The 18939-nt window shown below is 36.5% G+C and overlaps 1 protein-coding gene across 1 annotated transcript in view; it reads right to left on the bottom strand.

Moving 5' to 3' along the window:
- HCN1 (hyperpolarization activated cyclic nucleotide gated potassium channel 1) overlaps positions 1-18939 on the bottom strand; it is a 186040-nt gene that overhangs the window by 38837 nt on the left and 128264 nt on the right. The window contains exon 5 of the mRNA XM_057371811.1: positions 696-842. Within this exon, the coding sequence (XP_057227794.1) occupies positions 696-842 (147 nt within the window). The remainder of the gene's footprint in view (positions 1-695; positions 843-18939) is intronic.

Here is an 18939-nt window from a genome sequence, read left to right as displayed (position 1 = left end):
CAACATCCCTGAGTAGGTCAGGCATGAGCACAACCCAACAGAAGACACTGATTTATATTCCCATTAAGCAGCTACTTCTGCTACTGCAAGACAAACACTGCCTTTGTCCCACACAAGAAAAGAAAATTCTAGAAAAAAGCAAGAAAATTCTAACTGCTTCCACACACAGCATACCATAACCCCCAAAACTGGAATACAGACTACAAGGTTTCAGATTTTTTAGTGGCTTGTATATATAATATTCCAGTTTCCTCATYTCAAAGGAAGACCAATGATGCTACTTCACAAAGCAAAGTAACTCTCCCTTTGTGGTGACTTTCAGTGGTTTTATCAGTATAAATGTGTGGGTAGCAAGTAGGGAAAGCAGACAAATATTTCAATCCAGGATCATTTTAGTCTAGCTACTCTCTGTTTTAAAAAGTGGCAGAAAAACAGGAGTTTCAGTTCAGTAAGGGTGGGGTTTTACTTTTACGCTTGATCATCCTTGTGTGGCTGTCACTGACAGTCTGGTTCCTAACAGAGTGAAAATCTGCTTATTTCTTTGTGTCAGCCTAGTATAAATCAGATTTTAGTGGTCATTCACTGACCATGCTAAAGAAGATGAAAGGTTACAGAAGAGAATCAGAAAGAGCATTTCAACACAGAAACAGCAAAGATGCAAAACGTTTTCATAGCATGAAAAGTTATTTTCTTACCTCCCTGAGAGGATCATTGAGCTCATTCAAAATGTTTTCTTCATCAAAGATCTTTCCTTGGTAGCGATGTTCATAGTAATCATGGATCTTCTGGCGCATTTCAGCAGGTAATTTGTGGAATGACATGTACTGTTCCACTTGTTTGTACTATCAGGATAAAAAAAAAAAAACCCAAAGGAACAATCAGAAAAAACCCTCAAATTTTTGCTATCTAAAAGCACCTACAAAATACAATTCATCCATTTGTCCACTTAAGCGCTACATATTTTATAAAGATAACATATTTTTCATATGTCAGAGAACCCTCACACAAACATTTGGTAATGTCACATAAATCACARCATTACATTTATAAATTACAGAAACTGCCTTTAGCAGCAATACCAATAGCCATATGAATATATAAGTTTTAGAAGCCAAACCCTCATATTTCTCATTTGTTCTCTAAATTCCCAGCAGTACAAGAACTGAAGAAATACACTCACAGAATCTTTAGCTCATGCAGCAGACAGGAAACCTGTGCAGAATGTTTCGTCTCTAACACTGCATTCAGGGAGAGTTTAAGGTGTGAAATTACAGAAATTGGCTACACTGTATTACTATGCAACATATTAATGTTATGTATGCTCATAAACTTAAACATAAAACCTGTGGAGATAATGAAATAGAAAACATTCCTCAGGAGGGACAAGGAGAACAGAGGTAAATTAGAAAAATAGGCATGGCATCAGGAAATAGAMACCAAGGGAAGAAAAAGATACCAGGATCCCAGAGAACTAGAGGAGCTCACTTTATTTACCTTGTGCACTTGGTTTCTTTGTTTTTGGTAGTCCTCTGTCCTTTGTTATGGGGGCTTAGGGAGGGGGTGGTGTTGTTTTCTGCTTCCCCTTTTCAGAAGCGTTTTCACATACATGATTTTCAGAACACTAAGTCCTGGATCAACATACTCAGTGTTGTATTGTAGTAAACTACATGATAATCTGAGACCCATGAAACGGACAGATTGTCTAATCTGCACATTGACTAATCTGAATAAGATTGTTGCCCCTCAGAGCCCCCGTCCTTGTCTCAGCTGAAAAGGATAAGGCACTGAGGCAGAGAAGAATAAACCCCATCTCAGGCCAAAAGGTGAGTTAAAACTTAGCAGAAACTTGATTCGCATATGTAAACAGTCTTAATTTATCTTTTAATTCATTTTCTTCATGCTTAATTAGGGAATTAAAACAGTTTTCAGTGGAAAAGCCAATGAAGTCCTAATTAGGATTGCTAGCTCTGTGGAACAATTAAGCAAATGTATAATGTACATGCCCTCCTTGTGAACTGCAGCACATACCCTTTAACTTATATAGTTGAACATTGTTCTGTCTTCTGGAATTCAAATTAGCTTTTTCTCTACAAAGTGGCAGAAGATTAGATGAGGCCATGTGCACAACATGCATTCCAAAAATAAGAGGAAAGTAATTTTGCATGGGACTATTTAATAATGCATGATGAATACATAAGAGTGATTTAACCTCTGCACAGCTATTTTGCCCTGCTGCAGGAACAATTCTTCACCCATACCCTTCAGATGTGTGATTTAGATTTGCATGTTTGCCACTGGCTTCTGCTCTGCTATGAAGAAATTTATCTATAYGTTGTGGGTTAGAATCAGACATCAYTATGGCCCCTAGGACAGAGGCTGCTCCCTCCACACAATCTTCTTCACACACAAATGTGCTTAAGTAACACTAATAACGAATAATCCTTGCTAATAAAAGAAATGCATTCATTGAGATGTACACTGCAAGCAAGCTGCAGAGGACTTTTATACCAGAATGACCTTGAAATAGAGAAAATTCAAGTTACAAAGAAATTGCTTGGCCAGCAATTTCCATTGCTTTTCATTAGTGCTGTTATTTGAACAGGGGCGTTCTCCTGCACCAGCAAGCTCTTTTCTTCAGGATTTATGCTTACACATGAGAATTCTATGGAAAAAGGAAAGTAAAACTAGTAGGAATGCAGTGCTTATCACTGGCTTGTCTCAAAATCCTTGCAAATTACTAACATAGAGAATAATAGGGACAGYTGAATATTAGCAGCTTTTCTTTAAAAGTTGATGAAGAAATTAAAAGTCTTCCATAATTCCCAGAAATATTTAACCATCTAAAATAAAATCAAGGTCCCTTTCCATATCTAAATATCTGAGCCTGTGAGTGTGTAGTGTACTATCACTGTCTTTAATCAATCTTTTCCTAATATTTCTCAGTGTGTGATAGTGACTCATCTTCTGTATCATTCACAGTTCTATTACACATTTCCTGATGTCCTRTTCACCTGTAGTGTTACCTCAAAACTTTTAACTTGCTTTCTAGACTTAAAAGGTTGGTTTCCTTGATGTTCTGTTTTGTTTTGGGGGTGGCATTTTTGCTACTTTTATTTTGGTTTTGGTGGGGTGTGGGTTTTGTTTTGGTGTTGGGTTGGTTTTTTGTTTGTTTATTTGGCTGGGTTTTTTAGGGTTTTTTTTTGTTTGTTTTTTGTTTGTTTTGTTTTTTATTTGCTTTGATTTATTCAGAAAATAGAACTCCTAATTCCACATCCACAAAAGYGTTCATAAGGTTTTTATTACATTTGTGTAAAATAACTTTCAGAGCCACAGTAAGTCCTCCCAAGACTGACTTTAATTTATTTTTTTTTATTTTTGTCTTTTTCTCATGTCACATGAGAAGCACCAGACTACATTCAAATACAAAAGTCTCTGCTAACCCCCTCCYTTTTAATTTCCAATTGCCTTACCACCCTTGCTCCTGCAAGTAGTACTTGATTTTCCAGGAAGGAGTATTTAGTAAGGGACTCCACATGTGCACATCTAAAGGGATGTGTCCTAACTGTAACAAATATGTATTCCTGGTCTTTTCAATATCTCATTGAATGGAATAAATACTGTGTTGCTGACCACTCAACAATTATTACTTTAACAAATATTGAACTGTTTACGTATATTAATGTGATAATATATTGCACTGCCATAATTTCAATAATTTATATCTGTTTTATATTCATCACTGAAATGAAAATGCCCATAAATGCTAAGAAAATAAGCAAACAAAATTGCTGAAATAGGTAGGAGYTAAGTGGATTTCAAAGTTTCAAAGTAACATTCCACATATGTTAATGCAAAGCACCATCCAGTAATAATTGTTGTTTCAGATATAATCTTATTCATGGGATCTTTGTATGTAGCAAAAGGTGACTCGTGTAACATCAGTTATATGGGGTCCTTTAATAGGGTTGGTTAGGAAAGTAGAGTTATCCTTAAAAAAATAGGCATGGAAAAAGGCAAAGGAGAGGAAGAATGTCCTGTGCATAACAATTTGCAACTGATGAAGGGAAAATATTTTAAAATTAATATAGTATCAGAATACARAAGATATCCTAATGAAATCAGTAAAATAGAAACCTGAATCTTGATCTTTCCCAAGACATTTCAGTATATATATTGAGCCTACCGGGTCCTTTCCTCATAATGTTTCATAACTAACTAGTTGACCTTTTTAGCTGGAAAAATTCTTGGAGTCCTAATAATCTGAGCATTCTGTCCTTGGTACAATAAATTATATAAATATTTGAAAGATATTAATAGTATCAGTTAAAAAACATAAATCTAATTACTTTTGTGTACTGTGCCTGGAACCGGTCCCACCTAAACTACCTGAATACCTTTCATGCACAAGTGCCAAAGTTGGATTTTTCCAAAATGTCAACACTTAACAACTTTCATAATTGGATAGTTTTTCAAAGAACCTGGATCYCTGTACCATCAGTTGAAGATCCAGCTTGAACAATAGGCCTTTTGCATTTGAACAATAATTTTGTCATTGGCAATAGAGCCTCACTTCTAAGAAATTTTCCCCAAGCAACTACAAAAGTGTTCAAGTTCTCTTCCCTTTTACCACAAATTTAATCCTGACCCTTAAAGTACATTAAAAAATGGAGTATTTTTAAAATACTGTATAACATAACATATACACAGGCAAGGAAAAAAAAAATAGCCATTTACAGGAGATTTATAGCCAGTCAAAGCCATAGCTTTACAAAYACAAACTTAAATGAACTGTGAAAAAAAAACCCAAACCTATATACTGGTTGCAAATGTAAAAGCAAGCAGAGATAATGTGTGAATCCTGCTACTGAATCAAGCAGGTTCTGTCCCATAATTTAGATAAAACAAGTCCATCAGTACTCTTAAAATGGTTTGAAAATACTTGCCTCCCATGCGTAAAATAAGAATCTATGCAGCATTATAATGTGCAGAAGATTCAACTCACTGAGAAGTTGTAGAAAGATAAGATGGGGTAGAGGATCAAGATGAAGCCATTCTAAGTAAAAAACATACTGTTTCAAAAGTTTGGTGGTCATATAAATAGTCCTGAACATTATTTTAAATTTTAGTCTAAATATATTCAGATGCAGTTTGAACCGACTAATGTTTGTACAAAATTATCTAGWAGCTCCAAAGGTTTCTGTCTCTTGGTATTTCTCTCTGGAGTGTTTATAGATGGGAATTGTGTCTCCTCTCAGCCTCATGCAGTAGATTCTGCTTTTTGTTCAGAACACAGCATTTGTGAGAAAAGAATGACCCATATAACCTAAAGCAAATCAGTTTTGTGCATATGACACATTATGATCTACATGGCAAGTATCTACACAGAAGAGACCCCAGAAACATCCCATACATCCTAATACATAAATGGTTTTTCATATTTGTGAGTTTTCACCAGCTACTACTTTAAAAAAATCAAGCAAATCAAAAGGCAGCAAACTTGACTACCAYGAAAACTGGACTTTGAACAGAATCTTTTAGGATTATAAAATTAAGGCTGTTCTCTTTTCTTTGCTAAGCAGTCTTGAAAAYTGTGACTGACAACAAAGATTGGATGCCTTAGTCCAGCTTTCTCTAAACCCCTAATTTAAAGTTATCCCATCTCTCATAAACAAGGGAGATACCAAGGRGTAATTAATCTCATTCCAAAATTCATTTATTTAAATGAATTTTTCTATAGTGATACATGTAAATGGTCCAACAGATCCCACTGAACCGAAATTTAATGTATTTGGCTATCAAAAGAAGAAAGTGAATGTTACAGGGAGGCACTGATGAATCTTTAGTTATCAAATACCAGGTGAGGATTTTTATAGACTGACAGAATGGTTTGGGTTGACGGGACCTTAAGGATTGTCTAGTTCCAACCCCTTCTGCCATATAGTTGAGATTTCTAATGGAAAAAACCACCCACATGGGTGCTCTGTATTGAAGTGCAATAAATGAGGCTCTCTCTGAGTYGAAGTATGGGAAAAGTATTCAGTTTGCCAAAACATTGATGAATAACAGCTGATGACAAATGCACCAAACTACAKAATGTTCTGATGTATAAAGAATTGCATTATCAAAATTTACAAAATTACCCCCTCTAAAAGTTTTTAGTACTGATTAGACCCATGATTCAGGTGACTGACAGTYACCTAGCATTTCAAAAACCAGCTGATCTTAACAGGTATTCAAGCAAGCACTGAACAAAAATGAGCAACCCAAATATTTTCATAGTATTTGAATAGCTTTTTAGTAGCAGGCTGTTTCTGTAAACACAATTTAAAACATTAAAAAATAATTTTCCAGTTCCTTGAGAAAGTTCCTTGGCTTTACACTTCAGATATAGTAAAGTCAAAGTCCTTTTTCTCTGTGCTGTTGTGCTGTAAGGCCTTGAAATAAACTGAAGGAACTGAGGAGCTTTGATTTGCCTCTTGTCCTTCTTTTTGCAAGGATTTTTTGTTTTTTTCTGCTTACAGATTTTTATTTATTTTCCAGTGAAGAAAACCTTTCTGAAATAGTTCAGAAGGACTGGGGGAACGATGGGGGAAGAAGCCCAGGGAATTGTTTGAAAGCATAAGCATATAAACACTCAATTTAACATAATTTGCGTATTCATGGAGTTTTAGGTCCCTCATTTCTCTGCAGGAGGTACCAGACAGACAAATTTTGAGGAAAAGAAGGAGGGTTCAACAGGAATCCTATGAGACAGAACAGGAGGGATAGCATTTGTAATAACTTTTTCACCAAATACAGTGTAATATTGAGGCTACCCAAAACAAAATGTAAAATGTTATAACAACATTTTATGGGGGATTTGTTGCATTTTGTTTGTTTTAGTTTGTTTGTTTTCTCTGGGTTTGTTTTGTTTTTAATAAAAGTAATTCTCTTGGAGTGTACAAAAGTTAATGATTTTCATGGGGAATTTTGTATTCCCCAGGAAGCAGCACAAATACTGAGCTCTGGAGATAGCAGGGGCTGCATGGACAGGGACAGAGCTGAGCGATGATCACACGTTTGCAGACGGGGAGAAGCTCTGCCATGTTCATTGCATGAGAGGTTTTCTGCCTCTTTCTCAAAATTATTCAAATTCATGGTGGACTTGGAAAGCAAACAATGAGGGAATGACACAAACTGTTAAATATGCAGGAAACTTCAATTTCTAGTCAAACATTAAAGATGTAAAAATAGCATTTTGGTTTACAATTGACAGTAATGTCTACACTACACTTACATTTGGCATTCAGCTGAGTGCTGCCTTTCCACTCAAATTACACTGAGGAAAAAATTAAAAAAAAACAAAACAAACCCCAAACAAACTGACGTTTCACCCGACCAAAAATTCACAGGCAATTAATTTTTAAGCATCATATCTATATTTCATTTGTTGAAATTTCTTTCTGCACAGAAGGATAACTGCAAGTGCAACGAATGACTACTGAAAACAATATAAAGGAGAACAGTTTCTCTCCTTATGAAAAAGGAGTAATCCCACATTTTAAAAACAATCCTTCAGCAAAATATACTTTTTAAGAATAAAGGAATGAGGTCTGCAAAATGCTGTACAACAATCTCAGAATGAAATAATTTCCAATTAAAGATACTATTTTGAAATACAACTTGTGCACTTTAAAAGCAGCTACTTTTCTAAAACACTTTATAAGCAGTTTCAATTAAATTCTGTTCTAGTATGGAATGCTATTACAATGGTACATACAAATTACATTAGTCCCCCCAAAATAATGTGTAATTACATATGGTAATTACATATCCTCCTCTGTAGGATATTTTTTCTCTCTTGCATATGAAATAATAGATTCATTTGCTTTTTCACTTTTTCTCAATCATTTGAGAAATTAGACACYAGATTGTTTACAAGCTTTTAAAATTGTCTGTTAACCCAATATTCAATAGCACCAACTCCTTAGCTGAGCTGCACAGTGAATGTCAGAATATTAYATGGTATTGGTTCAGTTTGCTAAATGAATAATCCAATCTGTATAAGCAAAAATAATGTCTGAAAAAAAAACCAAAACAAAATCCCTGAGGCTTCTCCCAGGAAGAATTTGAGTAATTAGACAACCACAGACACCAGGTTAAACTTTTTTCCGTTTGCAGCAACTTCCAATATAACATCATAAGTGGGATCTATGTTAAAATAATAATAAAAGACATTAAGTTGCAGATTAATGGGAAAGCAATGAGAATTGTATAGCTTATATCTATTAATGGCTATTTAACAAATTTTCAATTTTTCTTGTCACATTTATTCTGAGAACATGGTATTTTTCTCTTTAACTCGTTAACATGTCACCAGCTGCAAACATTACTCCTGACACATAGTGGTATAAATGAGGTAAAACCAGTGTTCCTGCTCAAAAAAAAAGATGAGCAAGCCCCATTTCCAGGCCTGCCTGCCACTGCAGGGGATTGTTACATGGCTCTCCTCTGTCTCACACTGCAAATGGTGTTATTTAATGAGCCTGTCATCAGGATGGTGTAAGGTCCCCAAAGTTATGATCTGTTCTCTGCAGCCACTGTCAGCCTCACAGCCCAAAGCAAGAGTTTGTGTGCCTGGACTCGCAGTAAAGAACCAGACACCGACAGACTGGGTCTGCTGATCCCTGTTAGCTTTGCTCCAGCCCGGAGCTGCAGCTGCCAGCAGACAGAATAACCTGGAGAAYATAACCACTGATTGTCTCTCTTCTACCATGAGGGAATCCTGCTTCACTAACAAGGATTCCTTATTACTGCAAGGAYCTCACATTATGTAAACACAAGCCCTTGGGTTAGGATCTGAATGGTTGTTGGATTACTGAGGGACAGAAAGGAGAGAAAGGCCAAGAACACCTTCCCAAGCAAGAAAGAATTCTGGATAAATATTCCTAACATGTTTAAGCTCAACATTTGTTCAATTTCACCAGCCATTTAGTAGCATGATCTTCAGTAGCTGCTAATATGTGTTTCCTATTTGGAGTGCTCACTGTCTTCCGTATGACAGTTTTTTCACCTGTACAGGAGTGGACTCATGCATTTTGTCCTAATATTAGAAATAATCTCTTTAGGCTATTGCTTCAAACGTGCTAGGGGGCTTCAGCCACTTTTCAGGTACCTGGCCATAGGGCTCTTGTTCGCCAATGGAAATTCAACCAGGAATCAGGAAACACTGCTGTGCCCCTTGCAAGGGTTACTCTAARTCTGGTGTTTGCACAGTTCATCCTTTTATTTTCCTTTACTCTATCTTTGACTGGTATTATTAGGAAAAGAAAGTAATGTTTTGCACGTTGAAATATCTCCATGTTTCAAACGGGAACAAGACTCCAATACCTGTCTCTCTCTTGCATATTTCTTGTTTTATCCATGGTCCACTGGCCTAGAGTGGCTATTTCATGAGCCAGCAGAACTTCTGACCTGAGAACCCAGGCACCAAAAGATGCTCTCTAATCGAGTATTTGGTCAGTCCTGAAGTTAGCACTACCTTTAACTCATAGGATGATTATCTGTTATGATAACTCAAAAATGAGTAAGCACAGATGGTTCTTAAATGATCAGAGATCTGGCTGTGTTCAGAAAAGACACCAAGCAGTGCACCTGCCAGCCAGCAATTTGGTTATCTTATTTCAGTAGAGGCAAAATAATGAGTTCACCTGTCCATCCCACAGTAACTGAACAGCTGAATTTATCTGGGCTCTAGAGATGTTTCTAGAACATGCTCTATTCTGCTTTATTAAATAYACAGATATTTTCACAAAGAGAAAAAAAACAGTTTATAATCAAACATAGATCAAAATAAAATTTAAGTATYCCTACTGACTGGTATGCTAATGGTAAGTTAATTTTTATAGTTCTTTACCATGAGATGGAACTGAAGTGATTTGTTTAGCCTAAAAGCTATCATCTGTTTACCATCTTTTTTTTCACTAATTACCCCCCAAAGAGTACTGTTGCTTACAAGAATGCTTTAAACTGTCATTTTATTTATAATCAGTAATTAAACATTTCCTTTCAATTGCCACAAAATACACAATCTCTTGTTATTGTTCCTTTCAATTAGTGTAATTGAGAAATTAATTAAGTTATAGGGAGATTTCTGAATAGGATTTGTTTTCTTAGTCTGTTCTTTATCTTGCACAAATTTGCTTTTTACTGCTTTAAAAAGGGAAGTGAAGCAGCATGAAAACCAGGATCAGCTCCTCTCTTCACAKAGGCAATGACAGGACTCTGATTTAATGAAACAACAATCGGAGCCCCAAGGCATGAAAAGGAAAACATCTCTCCTCTGTGCTGCTATTGGTGAAACTGTATCAAGTCAAAAGCAAGATGATTTTCTTTCTTAATGAGAAAGATACTGTAAAGATGACAACTTATTTAAAAATATCAGATATGTTATAATGGCCTCCTTAGAGCTGCCAGTGTTGAAGTGAAGTTTAATACTTATCTTGTACAATTTTCCATATCTTTAGAACAATTTGAATCTATTTATTTTTTTTTTCCTTTTTTCAATTTACTGTGCCAGTTAAAAAGGATATACATTCAAAGAAGTGCCTGGTGGSGAGGAACAGAAGACAAAAGGAGTTATTCCCCACCAGCAGTCAGGGGAAGCAAAAGGGATTTGCTCATCTCTGCTGGATCTCTTCTTCAGCACTGTTCTGGGCACAAGCATCAGGTTTGTACAGCTCCAGGATCCACGATGGGGACATTTTTACCTGGGCATTAAATGCCCCCTGAAGATACCCTTGATGCTGATSCTGAACACAGGATGACAAATGTCAGTCACTATTTGCATTTTAGTGTAAATTTTTTGGAGATGTGTGTTAAGTCTGCTTATCAGAGGCAGTGGTTTCCTGTGGCATGGGCTTCACCTCAATACATTGATCCTGCCATACAGAAACGTTGCATAATTCTAAATTCAGTGTGTCCCACAATGCCTTTAGCTAAACAGGCATGCTTAGTTGTGAGCGTCTCACCCACAGGAAATCCAGTTATTTCAAGAAGAAAATTGAAATAGCAATTTAGAAAAGTAATATGGAAAAAATGCACAATTAGGTTGAAATTATGTAACTTTGTATCTATTTAACAGTTGCAAGGAAAAGAARAAAAAAAAAGTTTTATTAGCACTGTAATTGTTACATCTGTTTGGTGTTGTGCCAACAGCTATGCTACTAGCAGCACCAGCATACACAAGACAGAAACACTGGCACAATACAGYTGCTGATCCTGGTAATTTTATCTCTGATAAAACCTAATTATGGCTCCCCAGTTCCTTTTGTATTAATTAATGAAAAATGCCAATTCATCAAGAAGAACCTGCTTTTTTTAATGCATCCATTTTCCCATTTTTCACTTCCACGTCAAGATACTTGCACAGCAGTAAGTTTATCATGCATGGGAAGATCTGTTCAAAGCTAAAGCTAGAAACAAAGAGATTCTTCACTAGGTAAAGCTGCTCAGTTAAAGGATGTGCTGCTTTTCCTGACCTCTGATCTGAGACCCGAAACTGGCCTTCCCTCATTTCACAGATGAGGAAATGGTTTGTCGAGGCTGGGCAGGGCATCTCCCAGTGCCTTTTCTGCTTGTCTGTTATGTGTGTATCAAGACAGAGACAGAAAGTTCCTTGTTCYTCACAGGGATAGAAACCGTGATGCAGATGATCACAATTCACCTTGCTGTTCCGAGAAAGTGTAATCACTGGCATGGAACTAAGGTGGAGGGAAGCAAAGAGTCATTCATCCCATGCCGACGCTACTGGTGGGCACAAAAACCTGCAATTCACCCACCTCCCTGCAGGCATTTCACACCAAAACACTTCAATCAATGTCAGATGCAGTACTAAGATTTTACATGACCCATAGGAGTTTAAAGGAGATGAGACAAGCTCTGCTCTAAACAGGTAACCTGTTTATACCTCAKTCATACTATTATTACTTTATGAACTATTGTTTAACACATGCAGTGTGAAACCATTGTTTGTTTGAGCATACAACTAGATACTGTAGCATGATGCAAAGAGCCCTTCTCTTATAAAGCAGACTTGAAAAGTGTAACCAATTTTTCAAGATAATCTAAGACTGTCAGACTGTTCAGGTCTCCAGCTTCATATAAAGGACTGAGTTTAACATGCAGTATCACACAATATTCATGCACTYTTCACCAAGAACTGCAACAGTCTTGACAAACTGCTCTGCATGTTCACAGCTGCTGTGTTTCATTTATTCTTCCAAACTATCCGTAATCTTTTTTTTTTCTTACCTTACTTTTATCTAGTCTTGAAGAATACACACTTCAGAGACATCCTTAAAGAACTAAATTTATGGCATCTGAAGGCTTCTCTGATAAATGACAGCCATGGCAGAAAAGTAATTCTCCAAGCAACCTTTTGTACGCTCCTGAAGAGCATCATTATAGACCTGATGGTTCCAGAGGAATGGCTGTGAGCAACAGGATGTATTCTCTTATATTCCAAAATTATGGAACTTATTCACTAGGTACAGGACAAGAGCCTTTCTATTTTTAATCACTTAATTTTTTTAATTAGAGTAAAAATCAGATATATATGAGAACTMTCAGGGGTGGAAAAGCCAATGGAACATTCTGCAATTTTTAGGCAATTTACAGMTTTCTGTAAAAAAATAGACTAAAGATTCCTGTAATAGTTCTGAAGACATAGTTCAATGCATCAACCATTCAATCATCCAAATGCATCAAATCTCACATAAAGGGTAGGTCTTCTTTTTTATTCTCCAAAATACTGCAAGATGTTCTTAGTAATAGTGGATTACCTCCCACATCTCTGTGGAGATTTAACTCGCAAATAAATGATGATATTKTATTTCTGTGCTGATCATTTTTGCAGAAAAACTCAGAGAACGTGTTTTATTCAGTACAGCTGGGTTCATTCAAAAGTAAGTCAAAGAGCTGTAACTTTTAAAGAAAAATAACGGAACTTCCGTGAAATAAAACTTTATTTTCTGTTTTCCCCTTCTTTCAGAACARGGAGAAATAGAGCTTTGAAGAAGTGGGCAAAATACCTACAAGATGCTATGGAAAAAACATGAAAGGACAAAAAGGCAAATAAAGGTTTCTTAAACAATTCTACAAACAATTCTAAAGACCTAAGAATAATTCATATTCTATTTAATTTAAAGGAGTATGATTTACAAAGTGCATATTTAATTCTTCCCGTCTTAATTATTTTACGAGCACTTTGCTTGACATCTGAAATTTTAGCAAAATTTACCTTAGTTTTAGAGTCCAGTAAAGGATMGTTTCTTTCAGGGCAAGAGAAGCAATTTTCACTTTAGTACCACTGGCTGTGAGTTTGATAGTCTGCCATGGGTCCCGTTCATAATTCCCTTCTGTTCCAAATTAGTACCCTACAAACCATTAYCTGCACTGACAACGGTGTCTCATGGAAAGGCTGCAGTGCAGGACCCCTGATGAAGCTCAGGAGGCACCTGTGCAGTCCTGCCAAGGAGGGTCCTTCCTGGCAGGCAGTGCAAAATGCTTTGGTAAAAAAAAAAAAAAAAAAAAAAAAAAAAAAAAAAAAAAAAAAAAAAAAGCTGTTTTTGAAAGGGATCTTCCCCCCCCCGTTTTTTCTTTTTTCCTTTTTTTAAAGCACGCAATAGATAAGTAAAAGATCACCAGGCCCCTTTTCAGTCTTCCATAGATATTTGGTCTAGACCACCAGGTTTTGTGCAATGGCAATGAAGTTGCAGGGAAAACTTGCTAAGAGAACAGCAGTGCACCACCCTATAGAGAAAGCTACACCTGGGCCTTATGAAAAACACTGATAACAAATTGCTGAGGCAAGAAAAGCATTTTTTTTTTCTGTATTTTGTTTTTAAACTGAATCTCAACAGAGCTGGAAGAATTCAGAATGTCTTCCCAATAAATCAATATATTTTTGAAGCTGCGCAGACAGTGGAATTTTGAGTCGTCATAATCAAATATACCACAAGGGCTCTACAATGCTAATTCCTGATAACTACAGAAACAGAAAAGTGCTTCCTCTAAAACTTCAGWGTTATGTAAGAACCTCACTATAAATAATAACTATGTAATGATTAGGTGGCAACCTAACAATTTTAAAGGGCAAAGCAGCAACCACTTCAGGTACAAACTGGCACTTCTTTCTATTTTTCACATCACAAATTGATGGCTAAAACAGATACCCGCCCTGGCACCCAGGAAGAATATGTTAGAAATAGCATATAATGTAAGTTGTAATGTCAAACTTTGTTTTGAGCCATTTTCTGCCTTTAGTTGAGGTGTTTTACAGAAATCCAGGCTAACGCACTGAGGAATCGCCTTCAGCGGCAGACAGAGACAGCTCATTTTCTCAGCCTGTCTGATTGATCCCTCCTCTGCTCAGAACCATACTGCAAATTTAAAAGCCACAGCATTGGGGCATACACCTAATATTAATGGATATGCCAAGTACAGTGCTTTCATTATTCATCTCTTCCCCCCATAAGAACCCCCTCGCTGCATCTCCAAGATCCGGAAGACTGTATTGGAGCATTGTTATTCTTAAGGTATGTCATGTTTCCAGTAACATGCTCCTTTCCTTTTTTTCTGCTTTTTCACATTATTCTATGTAATTACATCACTGCAGTCTCCCGAGGAAGCTCCAACTTTCCTGATGTTAAGGGATACAGAATCGTTTGGAAAATGAAAGCTTTTTTTTCCTGCCATGGTGTGGTGCAAGGTTTACAGGAGTGTCCTATCTTCTCCAAACCCCACAAAACAGGCTGATTTTGAGGAAAAAGAGGACAAACAGTCTCTGCCAGATGCAGAGATTGCCTTAGAAAGAGACATGGAGACTGGGAGAAGCTCTGCTAGAATGAGAAACCATAAAAGAAAATAAAGCAGGGGTAAAAACAAGGAAGGGTTAAGGTTTATGTCTGTCCCAAATAATTTCTGGGTTTGGCACTATTTTACAAGGTTATACTGTTCTCTACCATCTTACATAAGTCACGAACTCTTGCAGTGCAAAAGTCTGTTCCTTAAGTATTTTGCAAACAAATCGAAACCACAATCTTCCAGCAATAAAAAAAATCTTTTCATTTACTATTTTACTGGTTTTATGGTGCTATCACTTTTCAGCCAGAGTTACTCTCTGACTTTTACAGCATTGTTTTAAAATCAATGGACCAATACAGTCCATTAGGGTTCTAAATCTTTTTCCCTTTTTATACTAGTCCATTTACTCCCTTTCAGATTTTTTTTTCTAGCAACAGTGCTTGAAGAGTAAATACTGCTGTCTGCCTCACAGGTGCAACTGATGGAACAGGGATTATCAGATGATATCTTGTCTCTGCCCATGCAACCTAAAACCTCCTGCCTGGCTGAACTGGGTAATGCGATACAGTAATCCAGGTAATCATTTCCATTGATCATCCTCACCACAGTTCTATTATTTTATTTGCACTGTCCRCACATAGAAGCTGCTGTTCAAAGTGAGAAGATATGCAGGTGGAAACAGAAAGCTCATCTCCATCTCTTTGCCAAAAATTCAGAGTACATATCAAATTATTTCCTAATTTCTTTCAGATAATATCAAATACTGCCCAATGAGAGGTTCTCTGCTATCAACAAATGCCTCATTACAAGCTCCTCTTTTGACCAGAGTTCTTCCCTAGGATGAGTCAACATCTTCTCCCCTGGTGCAGTCCCTGTTGTTTCCTTCTTCATCCTCACCTCCTCACATATTCTTTGGCTCCTGCTGGTTCAAAGAGTTTTTTTCCTCGCAGACACACCACAGGAAAAAGCCACAGATGCCTTTCCACTACCTCTGTTACACTGACCAGTCATCTTTTGGGGCTCTCTGCCTCAATTTTCCTTTGGGTTAGCGTTTTGGGCAGCCTCTRGTGTCAGTGGTATTCCTGGCTGAGGTGAGGCCGTGTCTGATGATGGCTGATGATGCCCAAACGTGGGCTGAAAAACACCAAATGCTGTGCAGCAACAAAGAGCTGGACTCTTCAGCCAGGTGATCACCCTCTCCTCTCTTACATTTCCTACAAAATCAGGGGAAACAAAGGCCTGCACCTAAAASAATGTTGAAAAATGAAAAAGCGAAGAGAGGTATCCTATGTAATGGAATTAACTCCTTTAAATTGTAGTTATCAGCTCTTTTGTAGTCTGACAAGAAACACCCAAAGACTTCACTTCTCATTTAAAAAATGCTCAGTGTTTTCCTCAAAATGTTATAAATTACTTTTATATTTTCATCCAATTTTGAAGTGCAGCTCTTCCTGAATATATGCAGGYACCACTAGTGCTGCCCATAATACAGCATCTGGCAAATAAATATATTGTCTAAAAAGAGATTGTATGGATACTTATCTGAAAATTAAATTTTCCTAACTCCCAAACAGTGAAAYCCTAGCAGTGTGAATTTTTATTAAAACATGTTCTTTAACCATGCTTTAGTAACTAGTGTTTAGAAAAATGTTTTCGAAAGGTTTTTTTGGCTGCAAAAGCTGTAGAAGGTACGTCTAGTGTATTTTATGAAAACAAATGGAGACAAAAGCATTTTACTTCTATATTTATCACTGTGTCTTTTCTAACAAAGGTTTCTTGAATTACTGTTATGATATTTTTTCAAGTTTAGTAACCACTTGGACTAAACTGTCAAATTAGCACACAAAAAGTATAAAGGGGTTTTAAAAACATTCATTTGCAGAGAAAATGTTTTGCTCATTCTGTTATCCTCTGCACTCCAAAGCATTTATAAATAYTGCATGTCGTAGTTACAAAAATTATTATGTTTTTAAAGTAGACATGSTTTTATTACTTGAATATTGAGAAACAGGGTCAGATTGGAAAGAACTATGATTTAAAAGTCAATATAAAAATAATCAATGCTTCTTTCTTCCCTTCTTCTCTAACAAGGTAAAGGAAAAAAAAAAAAAGCCCAATCTTTCATAGCAAGGATTATTTTCTCACTCCTAATATTATAMTAGATAACATTGACTGATATTTCCTTCTACCTGTCTACAGGACATAAGCACAATAATTCTAGTGCAAGTGGGATAATTGCTACCAGTTATACCTATCTGGTGTGAATCAGAGACTTTCTCTTGATAAATCTATAATTTGTGCTTTATTTGAACAGAGAGTTTGGAACCCAAAACTTAGCTCCTTGTTTTTTGTTTCTCTCTCTCTTTTTAAATTTTTTTTTAAATCTATTTAATGTGGAAAGTATGGTAATTACTGTGGAAAGAAAGCAAATTGTGTGTAAAATCTGACTCTGGAATAACTTCATGCCTTCAGAGCTAATTTTATATAGTCATCATGAATATGGCTGAAATTGTAATGAGCTTGCTCTGCAGTTTCATATGGAAAAACGTTAGAAACCTAATCCATAATGCAAGACAGCAGAAACACTTTATAGGTAAATTACCCACAACACAGCAATAAATCAAAGACAGTCCCATCTGTCACTTTGGAAGCAGTGGGAGTCTATTACAGTTTGGCACAGGTACGGTGCAGGCGGGTGGAGAGCCCTTGGTCTGCACAGCACCCGCTACCGGGAGGGACCAATCGCCTCCCGAGAGATGAGAGACAAAAATAACCAACACCATCACCCCAGCAGGATGGGCTGTGACCAGAGGCTGAAACACAATAATGAAGGATCAGGACAAAAGAGGAGACCAGTCTCAGTGAAAACATTCTGACTGATTTACATTTCTGTCCAAAGTCTTACCCTCAAACTAAACACAATATTCAGTTTAACTTGTAAGGAAGGAAACTTTTTTGGTTTTTTGTTGGTTTTTTTTTTGCCACTGCATTATTAAAGGTGAGTAACTTCAGGTTTTTGATTGGGAGACAAAAAATAACTTTTGTCCTTACCTTTTAAAATACTATCTATTATTCTTTCCCATTTCAAAAAATGGTAAAATCAATGTCAATATCACAACTATATGCAGCAAAAATCTAGGCAATCATGGTAAACACAAACAGATAAAGATGGGAAAGAGAAAGCAAGTGATGGCAGTGAAGGCCTGAAAGTGACACAACAAATATTTTCATGTTTTATTATTATCTTTTGCCTGCACAGCCCACACTGGTTCTCACGGCTGTGTTTACATATTCATTTATATGTCAGTGGGTTGATTCCATGATGGCCTTAATTATGCATTAAGTTAAAAGAYGCATATAGATAAAAGAATTAATGTACCTACAAGTTCTGTTATGCGCATGTTTGTTCAAATAACAGTATGCATTCTGTGAATGGAAGTTATCTGAATTTTTTTTGTAGGATGCAGCTGTTTTTTCCCTTTCAAAATGTTTTGCTATTTAGTGATACCAAGTATCTTTCAACAGCTCACTTTATTCTAATAAATCTCAGTGCTTTCTGCAAGGACCAAAATCACAGAAGCCAGGAACATTACATCTATCCATCTAGCAGTCTGTGACCTGATGCCTGTCAAAAGAGCACAAGATGATTCAGAAAAAATCCAAAAGTCAAGACTTACAAACCATTTTCTAACTATAAGGAACCCCGGACTTCCAAATAAAATCAGAAACCCAAGAATTGTAACTAYCAGAAACAATTCACAAATACTCTGATATGCAATGACTCTCAGTCATGCCTAAATACTTAGGGAGTAATGATTTTTCTCATTCACAACAATGGGATGACTTTTGATACAATCAATACCTAGTCCTGAAGTTCTGACATTGTGCGAAACTGTTAGCAACTCTTGTACTTAAGATCATTCTTAAACCACTTCAAAAATTGTTTACTATTTAAAAAAAAATGCACTGTGGCAAAGCTAAATAGGATATACATCTGCGCAAGCTGATGAGAATTTTCYAAAAACCTGCAAAACTACAGGCTGATGGTCAGCAAAAAACATTTTGCTTTATTTTCCTTTTTTTTTTTTCCCAAGT

The sequence above is a fragment of the Malurus melanocephalus genome, unplaced genomic scaffold (genome assembly GCF_030028575.1).
Source record: "Malurus melanocephalus ecotype Western Australia unplaced genomic scaffold, MMel_1.1 scaffold_158, whole genome shotgun sequence".
NCBI classification, from domain to species: domain Eukaryota; kingdom Metazoa; phylum Chordata; class Aves; order Passeriformes; family Maluridae; genus Malurus; species Malurus melanocephalus.
The sequence above is the reverse complement of the archived record's forward strand: the minus strand, read 5'-3'. Positions and strand labels throughout refer to the sequence as shown.